The 14,972-nt window shown below is 60.0% G+C and overlaps 1 protein-coding gene across 7 annotated transcripts in view; it reads right to left on the bottom strand.

Moving 5' to 3' along the window:
• CD2BP2 (CD2 cytoplasmic tail binding protein 2) overlaps window positions 1-14,525 on the bottom strand; it is a 30,300-nt gene extending 15,775 nt beyond the window's left edge. For 2 of the 7 annotated variants that reach the window (XR_016461369.1, XR_016461368.1), the window contains exons 1-4: window positions 14,218-14,525; window positions 13,883-13,968; window positions 11,278-11,392; window positions 4,447-4,619 (exon numbers count right to left, since the gene is read on the bottom strand). Coding sequence is in view for 4 of the 7 variants with exons in the window: in XM_090130356.1 (XP_089986482.1) it covers window positions 4,447-4,614; window positions 11,278-11,392; window positions 13,883-13,951 (352 nt within the window). In the remaining 3 variants the exon portion in view is untranslated. The remainder of the gene's footprint in view (window positions 1-4,446; window positions 4,620-11,277; window positions 11,393-13,882; window positions 13,969-14,217) is intronic. The other 5 variants (XR_016461367.1, XM_090130356.1, XM_090130357.1 and 2 more) reach the window with 5 other exon arrangements.
• Between the last annotated feature and the right edge of the window lie 447 nt (window positions 14,526-14,972).

Here is a 14,972-nt window from a genome sequence, read left to right as displayed (position 1 = left end):
CCCACAGCCACCCCACATCACCCCATAGCCACCCCACATCACCTCATATCACCCCACAGCCACCCCACATCACCCCATAGCCACCCCACATCACCTCATATCACCCCACAGCCACCCAATAGCCACCCCACATCACCGTGTATCACCCCATAGCCACCCCACATCACCCTGTTTCACCCCATAGCCACCCCGTATCACCCTATAGCCACCTCGTATCACCCCATAGCCACCCCAAATCACCCCATAGCCACCCCACATCACCCCGTATCACCCCATAGCCACCCCACATCACCCCACAGCCACCCCACATCACCCACGCCCCCCCCATACCACCCCATATCACCCCATAACTACCTCATATCACCCCATAGCCACCCCATATAGAACCATATCACCCCATAGCCACCCCACATCACCCCGTATCACCCCATAGCCACCCAAAATCACCCCACATCACCCCATAGCCACCCCACATCACCCCATAGCCACCCCACATCACCCTGTATCACCCCATAGCCACCCCACATCACCCCATAGCCACCCCAAATCACCTCGTATCACCCCATAGCCACCCCACATCACCCCGTATCACCCCACATCACCCTGTATCACCCCACAGCCACCCAAAATCACCTCGTATCACCCCATAGCCACCCCACACCCCCCCCATCACCCCACAGCCACCCCACATCACCCCACAGCCACCCCACATCACCCCACAGCCACCCCGTATCACCCCATAACCACCTCATATCACCCCATAGCCACCCAAAATCACCCCACATCACCCCATAGCCACCTCGTATCACCCCACAGCCACCCCACATCACCTCATATCACCCCACAGCCACCCCACATCACCCCATAGCCACCCCACATCACCTCGTATCACCCCATAGCCACCCCGTATCACCCCATAGCCACCCCAAATCACCCCGTATCACCCCGTAGCCACCCCACATCACCCCATAGCCACCTCATACCACCCCATATCACCCCATAACCACCTCATATCACCCCATAGCCACCCCATATAGAACCATATCACCCCATAGCCACCCAAAATCACCCCACATCACCCCATAGCCACCCCACATCACCCCATAGCCACCTCGTATCACCCCATAGCCACCCCACATCACCCCACATCACCCCATAGCCACCCCACAGCCACCCCACATCACCTCATATCACCCCACAGCCACCCCACATCACCCCATAGCCACCCCACATCACCCCGTATCACCCCATAGCCACCCAAAATCACCTCATATCACCCCATAGCCACCCAAAATCACCCCACAGCCACCTCGTATCACCCCACAGCCACCCCACATCACCCCATAGCCACCCCGTATCACCCCATAACCACCTCATATCACCCCATAGCCACCCAAAATCACCCCACATCACCCCATAGCCACCTCATATCACCCCACAGCCACCCCACATCACCTCATATCACCCCACAGCCACCCCACATCACCCCATAGCCACCCCACATCACCTTGTATCACCCCACAACCACCCCAAATCACCCCACAGCCACCCCACCTCACCTCATATCACCCCACAGCCACCCCACATCACCCCATAGCCACCCCACATCACCTCATATCACCCCACAGCCACCCCATAGCCACCCCACATCACCCTGTATCACCCCACATCACCGTGTATCACCCCATAGCCACCCCACATCACCCCGTATCACCCCACAGCCACCCCGTATCACCCCATAGCCACCCCACATCACCCCATAGCCACCCCACATCACCTCATATCACCCCACAGCCACCCCACATCACCCCACACCCCCCCCATACCACCCCATATCACCCCATAGCCACCTCATATCACCCCATAGCCACCCCATATAGAACCACATCACCCCATAGCCACCCCATATCACCCCATAGCCACCCCAAATCACCCCGTATCACCCCATAGCCACCCAAAATCACCCCATAGCCACCAAAAATCACTCCACAGCCACCCCACATCACCCCATAGCCACCCCACATCACCTCATATCACCCCACATCACCCCATATCACCCCATAGCCACCCCAAATCACCCCGTATCACCCTATAGCCACCCCATATCACCCCATAGCCACCCCACATCACCCTGTATCACCCCATAGCCACCCCACATCATCCCATAGCCACTCTATATCACCCCATAGCCACCCCAAATCACCCCGTATCACCCCATAGCCACCCCACATCACCTCATATCACCCCATAGCCACCCAAAATCACCCCACATCACCCCATAGCCACCCCACATCACCCCATAGCCACCTCATATCACCCCATAGCCACCCCACATCACCCTGTTTCACCCCATAGCCACCCCGTATCACCCCACAGCCACCTCGTATCACCCCATAGCCACCCCACATCACCCCATAGCCACCCCACATCACCTCGTATCACCCCACAGCCACCCCACATCACCCCATAGCCACCCCACATCACCTCATATCACCCCACATCACCCCGTATCACCCCATAGCCACCCCAAATCACCCCGTATCACCCTATAGCCACCCCATATCACCCCATAGCCACCCCACATCACCCTGTATCACCCCATAGCCACCCCACATCACCTCGTATCACCCCACATCACCCCACAGCCACCCCACATCACCCTGTATCACCCCATAGCCACCCCACATCATCCCATAGCCACCCTATATCACCCCATAGCCACCCCAAATCACCCCGTATCACCCCATAGCCACCCCACATCACCTCATATCACCCCATAGCCACCCAAAATCACCCCACATCACCCCATAGCCACCCCACATCACCCCACAGCCACCCCACATCACCCTGTTTCACCCCATAGCCACCCCATAGCCACCCCACATCACCTCATATCACCCCACATCCACCCCACATCACCCCATAGCCACCCCACATCACCTCATATCACCCCACAGCCACCCAATAGCCACCCCACATCACCCTGTATCACCCCATAGCCACCCCACATCACCCCATAGCCACCCCACATCACCTCATATCACCCCACAGCCACCCAATAGCCACCCCACATCACCCTGTATCACCCCATAGCCACCCCACATCACCCCATAGCCACCCCACATCACCTCATATCACCCCACAGCCCCCCCACATCACCCCACATCACCCCATAGCCACCCCACATCACCCCGTATCACCCCATAGCCACCCAAAATCACCCCACATCACCCCATAGCCACCCCACATCACCCCGTATCACCCCATAGCCACCCAAAATCACCTCATATCACCCCATAGCCACCCCAAATCACCCCACATCACCCCACAGCCACCCCACATCACCCCATAGCCACCTCATATCACCCCATAGCCACCCCACATCACCCCGTATCACCCCATAGCCACCCAAAATCACCCCACATCACCCCATAGCCACCCCACATCACCCCGTATCACCCCATAGCCACCCAAAATCACCTCATATCACCCCATAGCCACCCAAAATCACCCCGTATCACCCCATAGCCACCCCACATCACCCCATAGCCACCTCATATCACCCCACAGCCACCCCACATCACCCCATAGCCACCCCACATCACCTCATATCACCCCACAGCCACCCAATAGCCACCCCACATCACCCCGTATCACCCCATAGCCACCCAAAATCACCTCATATCACCCCATAGCCACCCAAAATCACCCCATAGCCACCCAAAATCACCTCATATCACCCCATAGCCACCCAAAATCACCCCATAGCCACCCAAAATCACCCCGTATCACCCCATAGCCACCCCACATCACCCCATAGCCACCTCATATCACCCCACAGCCACCCCACATCACCCCATAGCCACCCCACATCACCTCATATCACCCCACAGCCACCCCACATCACCCCATAGCCACCCCACATCACCTCATATCACCCCACAGCCACCCCACATCACCCCATAGCCACCCCACATCACCTCATATCACCCCACAGCCACCCAATAGCCACCCCACATCACCCCGTATCACCCCATAGCCACCCAAAATCACCTCATATCACCCCATAGCCACCCAAAATCACCCCATAGCCACCCAAAATCACCCCATAGCCACCTCGTATCACCCCACAGCCACCCCACAGCCACCCCACACCTCCCCCATACCACCCCATATCACCCCATAACTACCTCATATCACCCCATAGCCACCCCATATAGAACCATATCACCCCATAGCCACCCAAAATCACCCCACATCACCCCATAGCCACCCCACATCACCCCATAGCCACCTCATATCACCCCATAGCCACCCCAAATCACCCCGTATCACCCCATAGCCACCCAAAATCACCTCATATCACCCCATAGCCACCCCGTATCACCCCACATCACCCCACAGCCACCCCACAGCCACCCCACAGGCACCCCACAGCCCCCATACCCAGGGCAGCGCATCCAGCCATGGGTCGGGGCGCAGGGGGGGCCCGCGAGGTCTGTAATTCCCAGCGCGGTCGAAGCTGCCGCTCTCCATCTCCTCCTCCAGGTTGAAGGGGGTTATGGGGCACTGCCCCACAGCCGCCTCCTCGACGCCCCACTGCGGGGCTGCCTCCTGCCCTGCCCCACACAGACACCCTTAGGGACACGCGGAAACCCCATAGGGGTGCATGGAGCCCCATAGGGACGCACAGAGCCCTATAGGGACCCATAGAACACTATAGGGACACACAGAACCCCATAGGGATACACAGAACCCTATAGGGACACACAGAACCCCATAGGGACCCATAGGGACACACAGAACCCCATAGGGACACGCGGAAACCCCATAGGGGTGCATGGAGCCCCATAGGGACGCACAGAACCCTATAGGGACACATAGAACACTATAGGGACACACAGAACCCCATAGGGACCCATAGAACCCTCTAGGGACACACAGAACCCCATAGGGACACACAGAACCCCATAGGGACCCATAGGGACACACAGAACCCCATAGGGACACGCGGAAACCCCATAGGGGTGCATGGAGCCCCATAGGGACGCACAGAGCCCTATAGGGACACATAGAACCCCATAGGGACCCACAGAACCCTATGGGGACACTCAGAGCCCCATAGGGACACACAGAACCCTATAGGGACCCATAGGGACACACAGAACCCTATAGGGACCCATAGAACCCCATAGGGACCCATAGGGACACACAGAACCCTATAGGGACACACACAGCCCCATACGAACACACAGAACCCCATAGAACCCTATAGGGACACTCAAAGCCCCATAGGGACCCATGGGGACACACAGAGCCCCATAGGGACCCATAGAATCCCATAGGGACACACAGAACCCTATAGGGACCCAAAGAGCCCCATAGGGACCCATAGAATCCCATAGGGACACACAGAACCCTATAGGGACACGCGGAAACCCCATAGGGGTGCATGGAGCCCCATAGGGACGCACAGAACCCTATAGGGACCCATAGAACTCTATAGGGACCCATAGAACCCTATAGGGACACACAGAGCCCCATAGGGACCCATAGGGACACACAGAACCCTATAGGGACACACAGAACCCCATAGGGGTGCGTAGAGCCCCATAGGGGTGCACAGAACCCTATAGGGACACGCAGAGCCCCATAGGGATGCATAGAACCCCATAGGGGTGCATGGAGCCCCATAGGGACACACAGAACCCTATAGGGACACACAGAACCCTATAGGGACCTGCAGAGCCCCATAGAGACACACAGAGCCCTATAGGGACACACAGAGCCCTATAGGGACCCATAGAACCCTATAGGGACCCAAAGAGCCCCATAGGGACCCATAGGGACACACAGAACCCCATAGGGACACACAGAACCCTATAGGGACACACACAGCCCCATACGAACACACAGAACCCCATAGAACCCTATAGGGACACTCAAAGCCCCATAGGGACCCAAAGAGCCCCATAGGGACCCATAGGGACACACAGAACCCCATAGGGACACGCGGAAACCCCATAGGGGTGCATGGAGCCCCATAGGGACGCACAGAACCCTATAGGGACACATAGAACACTATAGGGACACACAGAACCCCATAGGGACCCAAAGAGCCCCATAGGGACCCATAGGGACACACAGAACCCCATAGGGACACGCAGAAACCCCATAGGGGTGCATGGAGCCCCATAGGGACGCACAGAACCCTATAGGGACACATAGAACACTATAGGGACACACAGAACCCCGTAGGGACCCATAGGGACACACAGAACCCTATAGGGACCCATAGAACCCTCTAGGGACACACAGAACCCCATAGGGACCCACAGAACCCTATAGGGACACTCAGAGCCCCATAGGGACACACAGAACCCTATAGGGACCCAAAGAGCCCCATAGGGACCCATAGGGACACACAGAACCCCATAGGGACACACAGAACCCTATAGGGACACACACAGCCCCATACGAACACACAGAACCCCATAGAACCCTATAGGGACACTCAAAGCCCCATAGGGACCCAAAGAGCCCCATAGGGACCCATAGGGACACACAGAACCCCATAGGGACACGCGGAAACCCCATAGGGGTGCATGGAGCCCCATAGGGACGCACAGAACCCTATAGGGACACATAGAACACTATAGGGACACACAGAACCCCATAGGGACCCAAAGAGCCCCATAGGGACCCATAGGGACACACAGAACCCCATAGGGACACGCAGAAACCCCATAGGGGTGCATGGAGCCCCATAGGGACGCACAGAACCCTATAGGGACACATAGAACACTATAGGGACACACAGAACCCCGTAGGGACCCATAGGGACACACAGAACCCTATAGGGACCCATAGAACCCTCTAGGGACACACAGAACCCCATAGGGACCCAAAGAGCCCCATAGGGACCCATAGGGACACACAGAACCCCATAGGGACATGCAGAAACCCCATAGGGGTGCATGGAGCCCCATAGGGACGCACAGAGCCCTATAGGGACCCATAGAACCCTATAGGGACACACAGAACCCCATAGGGACCCATAGGGACACACAGAACCCCATAGGGACATGCAGAAACCCCATAGGGGTGCATGGAGCCCCATAGGGACGCACAGAGCCCTATAGGGACCCATAGAACCCTATAGGGACACACAGAACCCCATAGGGACCCATAGGGACACACAGAACCCCATAGGGACCCATAGAACCCTATAGGGACACACAGAACCCCATAGGGACACACAGAGCCCCATAGGGACACACAGAACCCTATAGGGACCCAAAGAGCCCCATAAGGACCCATAGGGACACACAGAACCCTATAAGGACCCGCAGAGCACCGTAGAGACACACAGAGCCACACAGAACCCTATAGGGACCCATAGAACCCTATAGGGACACACAGAACCCCATAGGGACCCACAGAACCCTATAGGGACACTCAGAGCCCCATAGGGACACACAGAACCCTATAGGGACCCATAGAGCCCCATAAGGACCCATAGGGACACTCAGAGCCCCATAGGGACACATAGAACCCCATAGGGACACACAGAGCCCCATAGGGACCCCCCCCACCCTATATCTCACCCCATACCCCCCACCCCATAACCCCACCTCCCATATTTCCCCCCTTACACCCCACCCCCCATAACCCCCCACACCATACCTCACCCTATACCCCCCCACCCCATAACCCCCCACCCCATATCTCCCCCCTTTACCCCCCACCCCATAACCCTCCACACCCCACATCTCCCCCCATAACCCCCCCACCCTATATCTCACCCCATAACCCCCACCACCCCATAACCCCCCACCCCACATCTCACCCCATACCTCACCCCATAACCCCCCCACCCGATAACCCCCCACCCCCCATGTCTCCCCCCATAACCCCCCCCACATCTCACCCCATAACCCCCCACCCCATAACCCCACACCCCATATCTCCTCCCTTTACCCCCCCACCCCACATGTCACCCCATAACCCCCACCCCATGACCCCCCACCCCATATCGCCCCCCCATAACCCTCAACACCCCATATCTCCCCCCATAACCCCCACCACCCCATGACCCCCCACCCCATATCTTACCCCATAACCCCCCCCACCACCCCATAACCCCCCCGCCCCATATCTCCCCTCATAACCCCCACCACCCCATAACCCCCCCACCCCATATCTCCCCCCATAACCCCCCACCCCATAACCCCCCACCCCACATCTCCCCCCATAACGCCCCCCACCCCATAACCCCCACCACCCCATGACCCCCCACCCCACATCTCCCCCCTTTACCCCCCCACCCCATATCTCCCCCCATGACCCCCCACCCCATATTTCTCCCATAACCCCACCCCATAACCCCCCACCCCATAACCCCCCCACCCCACATCTCCCCCCATAACCCCCACCACCCCACGACCCCCCACCCCATATCCCACCCCATAACCCCCACCACCCCATAACCACCCACCCCACATCTCCCCCCATAACCCCCACCACTCCATAACCCCCCACCCCATATCTTACCCCATAACCCCCCACCCCATAACCCCCCCCACCCCACATCTCCCCCCATAACCCCCGACCCCCCACACCCCACATCTCCCCCCATAACCCCCAACCCCACATCTCACCCCATACCCCACCCCATAACCCCCCCACCCCCTATCTCCCCCCATAACCCCCCACCCCATAACCCCCCACCCCATATCTTACCCCATAACCCCCACCACCCCATAACCCCCCACCCCATAACCCCCCACCCCCCATCATCCTATAACCCCCCCACCCCATAACCCCCCCCCCCACCCCATGACCCCCACCCCATACCTCACCCCATAACCCCCACCCCATAACCCCCCCACCCCATATCTCCCCCCATAACCCCCCCACCCCCCATATCTCCCCCCTTTACCCCCCACCCCATGACCCCCCACCCCATATCTTACCCCATAACCCCCCCCACCTCTCCATAATGCCCCCCACCCCATAACCCCCACCACCCCATAACCCCCCCACCCCACATCTCCCCCCATAACCCCCCCCACCCCATAACCCCCCACCCCACATCTCACCCCATAACCCCCCCGCCCCACATCTCCCCCCATAACACCCCCGCCCCATAACCCCCCCCACCACCCCATGACCCCCCACCCCATATCTCCCCCCATAACCCCCCCACCCCATATCTCCCCCCATAACCCCCACCACCCCATAACCCCTCACCCCCCACATCTCCCCCCATAACACCCCCGCCCCATAATCCCCCCCACCACCCCATGACCCCCCACCCCATACCTCTCCCCATAACCCCCACCCCATAACCCCCCCACCCCATATCTCCCCCCATAACCCCCCCACCCCCCATATCTCCCCCCTTTACCCCCCACCCCATGACCCCCCACCCCATATCTTACCCCATAACGCCCCCCACCTCTCCATAATGCCCCCCACCCCATAACCCCTCACCCCCCATATCTCCCCCCATAACCCCCCCCACACCATAACCCCCCCACCCCACATCTCCCCCCATAACTCCCCACCCCCCATCTCCCCCCATAACCCCCCCACACCCCATATCTCCCCCCTTTACCCCCCACCCCATGACCCTCCACCCCATAACCCCCACCCCATAACCCCCCCACCCCATATCTCCCCCCATAACCCCCACCCCATGACCCCCCACCCCATATCTTACCCCATAACCCCCACCACCCCATAACCCCCCCACCCCACATCTCCCCCCATAACACCCCCGCCCCATAATCCCCCCCACCACCCCATGACCCCCCACCCCATACCTCACCCCATAACCCCCACCCCATACCCCCCCCACCCCCCATCTCCCCCCATAACCCCCCCACCCCCTATATCTCCCCCCTTTACCCCCCACCCCATGACCCCCCACCCCATACCTCACCCCATAACCCCCCCACCCCACATCTCCCCCCATAACCCCCACCCCATAACCCCCCACCCCATATCTTACCCCATAACCCCCACCACCCCACAACCCCCCACCCCAAATCTTACCCCATAACCCCCCCCACCTCTCCATAATGCCCCCCACCCCATAACCCCCCACCCCCCATCTCCCCCCATAACCCCCCACCCCACATCTCCCCCCATAACCCCCCCGCCCCACATCTCCCCCCATAACACCCCCGCCCCATAACCCCCCCCACCACCCCATGACCCCCCACCCCATATCTCCCCCCATAACCCCCCACCCCATAACCCCCCCACCCCATATCTCCCCCCATAACCCCCACCACCCCATGACTCCCCACCCCAAATCTTACCCCATAACCCCCCACCCCACATCTCCCCCCATAACCCCCCCACCCCATAACCCCCCCACCCCACATCTCCCCCCATAACGCCCCCCACCCCACATCTCCCCCCATAACGCCCCCCACCCCATAACCCCCCCCACCCCATGACCCCCCACCCCACATCTCCCCCCATAACCCCCCCACCCCATAACCCCCCCCACCCCACATCTCCCCCCATAACGCCCCCCACCCCATAACCCCCCCCACCCCATAACCCCCCACCCCACATCTCCCCCCATAACCCCCCCACCCCCCATATCTCCCCCCTTTACCCCCCACCCCATGACCCCCCACCCCATATCTTACCCCATAACGCCCCCCACCTCTCCATAATGCCCCCCACCCCATAACCCCCCACCCCCCATCTCCCCCCATAACCCCCCCACCCCATAACCCCCCCCACCACCCCATGACCCCCCACCCCACATCTCCCCCCATAACCCCCCCCACCCCATAACCCCCCACCCCACATCTCCCCCCATAACCCCCCCACCCCCCATATCTCCCCCCTTTACCCCCCACCCCATAACCCCCACCACCCCATGACCTCCCACCCCATAACCCCCCACCCCCCATCTCCCCCCATAACCCCCCCACCCCACATCTCCCCCCATAACGCCCCCCACCCCATAACCCCCCACCCCATACCTCACCCCATACCCCCCCCACCCCCCATCTCCCCCCATAACCCCCCCACCCCACATCTCCCCCCATAACGCCCCCCACCCCATAACACCCCCCACCCCATGACCCCCCACCCCACATCTCCCCCCATAACCCCCCCCACCCCATAACCCCCCACCCCATATCTCACCCCATACCCCACCCCATAACCCCCCACCCCATAACCCCCCCCACCCCATGACCCCCCACCCCACATCTCCCCCCATAACCCCCCCCACCGCCCCCCACTCACCAGGGATGTCGGCCATTCCCAGCTCCCCCCCCCACTGCTCCTCTTCCTCCTCCTCCTCCTCATCGCTGTCCAACGACGGCTTCCCCGAAAAGCGGCTGCCGGGGCCGCCCCCCATCTGCGCCCATACGGACCCCACAGCGACCCCATAAGGACCCCAAAGGGACCCCAAAAGGACCCCAGAGCGACCCCATACGGACCCCACAGCGACCCCAAAAGGACCCCAAAGGGACCCCATAAGGACCCCACAGCGACCCCATAAGGACCCCATAGCGACCCCATAAGGACCCCAAAGGGACCCCAAAGGGACCCCATAGCGACCCCATAAGGACCCCACAGCGACCCCATACGGACCCCATAAGGACCCCATAGCGACCCCAAAGGGACCCCATAGCGACCCCATAAGGACCCCACAGCAACCCCATAAGGACCCCATAGCGACCCCAAAGGGACCCCACAGCGACCCCATAGCGACCCCAAAGGGACCCCATAGCGACCCCATAAGGACCCCACAGCGACCCCATAAGGACCCCATAGCGACCCCAAAGGGACCCCATAGCGACCCCATAAGGACCCCAGAGCGACCCCAAAGGGACCCCACAGCGACCCCAAAAGGACCCCACAGCGACCCCATACGGACCCCAAAGGGACCCCAAAGGGACCCCACAGCGACCCCATACGGACCCCAAAGGGACCCCATACGGACCCCATAGCGACCCCAAAGGGACCCCACAGCGACCCCATAAGGACCCCACAGCGACCCCAAAGGGACCCCATAGCGACCCCATAAGGACCCCAAAGGGACCCCATAAGGACCCCAAACAGATCCCATACAGACCCCATAGCGACCCCATAAGGACCCCATAAGGACCCCAAACAGATCCCATGCAGACCCCATAGCGACCCCATAAGGACCCCATAAGGACCCCAAACAGATCCCATGCAGAATCCCATAAGGACCTCAAAGGGACCCCAGAGGGACCCCATAAAATTCCCATAGAGACCCCATAGGGACCCCATAGGGACCCCATAGGGACCCCAAGCAAATCCCATACAGATCCCATAGACACCCCATAGAGACCCCATAAGCCCCTGTGCAGCCCCCATAACGCCCCATAGCACCCCATAACCCCCCATAGACACCCCACAGCCCCCCATAGCCCCCATAGATGCCCCATAGCACCCCATAACGCCCCATAACCCCCATAACGCCCCATAGCACCCTATAGCACCCCATAGCACCCCATAACGCCCCATAGCACCCCATAGATGCCCCATAACCCCCCATAGCCCCCCATAACGCCCCATAGCCCCCCCATAGCACCCCATAGACACCCCATAAGCCCCCATAGTCACCCCATAAGCCCCCATAACGCCCCATAGCCGCCCCATAGACACCCCATAACGCCCCATAGCCCCCCAGAACCCACCATAACGCCCCATAGCCGCCCCATAGACACCCCACAGCCCCCCACAGACACCCCATAACCCCCCATAACACCCCATAGATGCCCCATAACCCCCCCATAACCCCCCATAACACCCCATAGACACCCCATAACCCCCCATAGCCCCCCATAGCCCCCCATAGCCCCCCATAGCCCCCCATAGATGCCCCATAACCCCCCATAGATGCCCCATAGACGCCCCATAGCACCCCATAACGCCCCATAGCCCCCCAGAGCCCACCATAACGCCCCATAGACGCCCCATAGCACCCCATAACCCCCCATAGATGCCCCATAGCACCCCACAGCCCCCCAGACACCCCATAACCCCCCATAACACCCCATAGACGCCCCATAACGCCCCACAGACGCCCCATAACGCCCCATAGACACCCCATAACGCCCCATAACACCCCATAGACACCCCACAGCCCCCCATAGCCCCCACATAGCTCCCCACAGACAACACATAATGCCCCATAACCCCCCATAGATGCCCCATAACCCCCCATAGATGCCCCATAGATGCCCCATAGCACCCCATAACCCCCCATAGATGCCCCATAACCCCCCATAGATGCCCCATAGACGCCCCATAACCCCCCATAACGCCCCATAGATGCCCCATAACCCCCCCACAGCCCCCCCATAACGCCCCATAGACACCACACAGCCCCCCATAGCCCCCCATAACGCCCCATAGACACCCCACAGCCCCCCATAGACACCCTATAACCCGCCATAACACCCCATAGACACCCCATAACCCCCCATAGACACCCCATAGACGCCCCATAACCCCCCTTATGCCCCATAGACGCCCCATAACCCCCCATAACGCCCCATAACACCCCATAGATGCCCCATAACCCCCCATAGCCCCCCATAATGCCCCATAGTCACCCCATAACCCGCCATAACGCCCCATAGATGCCCCATAGCACCCCACAGACACCCCATAAGCCCCCATAACGCCCCATAGACGCCCCATAACCCCCCATAACGCCCCATAGCACCCCATAACCCCCCATAGACACCCCATAACCCCCCATAACCCCCCATAGACACCCCATAACCCCCCATAGACACCCCACAGCCCCCCATAGCGCCCCATAGTCCCCCCATAACCCCCCCATAACCCCCCCCCCATCTCCCCTCACCCTTTTGGGGCCCGGCGCCGCCCCCTCCTCCTCTTCTGGGTCCTCGAAGGTCACTTTGCGCTTGGCCATGGCTCCGCTAATTAGCCCTAATTAACACCAACCGTTAGCTCCGCGTTCAATCCTAATCAGCCCCCCCCCCCCGGCCTCAATTAAAGGCCATTAACCGCTGCAACCCTCTTATGCGCTCTAATTAAGCCTAATTAAGGCATCCGAAGGGGCTAATTAAACCCCCCGCCCACTCAACGGCCCCCACAAACCGCGATTAACCCTTCTGGAAACTAATTAGCCCTCATTTGCATATGCAAACGCCGCCGCTCTGCGCGGGCCGCGCTCACCGCTCTCAGCGTCGCGCGCCGGAAGTCGAATGAGCCACACTTCCGGTCCCGAGCAGCGGGCGAGCGGAAGTGACGTTTCTCATGGCGGAAGTTCCGCTGAGCGGAACGGGCGTCAGGCCGGGCGGAAGTTCCTAGAGCGGAAATGACGTCACTCCGGGCGGGAAGCCCTCAGGGCGGAAGAGTGGGGCGCTCTTAAAGGGGCCGCAGCCCCGTTTTTTGGGAGGACCCGAAATCGGGGGATTTGGCCCCAAATCTGCGCCCTCAGCGCTGCCAGCGCGCGTGGAACCGTCGGGAATTCAGAAAGCGGCCTCGAAATGGATTCTCCCCAAAAGCGCCGCCCCAAAAAACCCAAAATATCCCCCAAAACCCCAAATATCCCCCCCCAAAACCCGAAATACCCCTGAAAAACCCAAAATATTCCCACCCAGAACCCCAAAATTTCCCCTAAAAGCCCCCAAATCCCCCCCAAACCCAAAAATATCCCCCAAAATTCTCGAGAACCCCCAAAATTCCCCCAAATCCCCCACCAAAAAACCCCAAACCCCCAATTTCCTCGAAATTTCCCCCCAAACCCCCTCAAAAATCCCCAAAATCCCAAAGTTTCCCCCAATTTTTTCCAGAACCCCCGAAATTCCTCCCAAACCCGCCAAAATCCCCCAAAATCCCAAATTTCCCCCTGAAATCCGCCCAGACCCCAAAAAATCCCCCAAATTCCCCCCCAAATCCCCCAAATCCCAAATCCCCAAAATCCCAGA

The sequence above is a fragment of the Phasianus colchicus genome, chromosome 40 (genome assembly GCF_987193195.1).
Source record: "Phasianus colchicus chromosome 40, bPhaCol1.hap1.1, whole genome shotgun sequence".
Classification (NCBI taxonomy): Eukaryota; Metazoa; Chordata; class Aves; order Galliformes; family Phasianidae; genus Phasianus; species Phasianus colchicus.
Note: the sequence above shows the minus strand (reverse complement) of the source record. Positions and strands in the feature narration are given on the sequence as shown.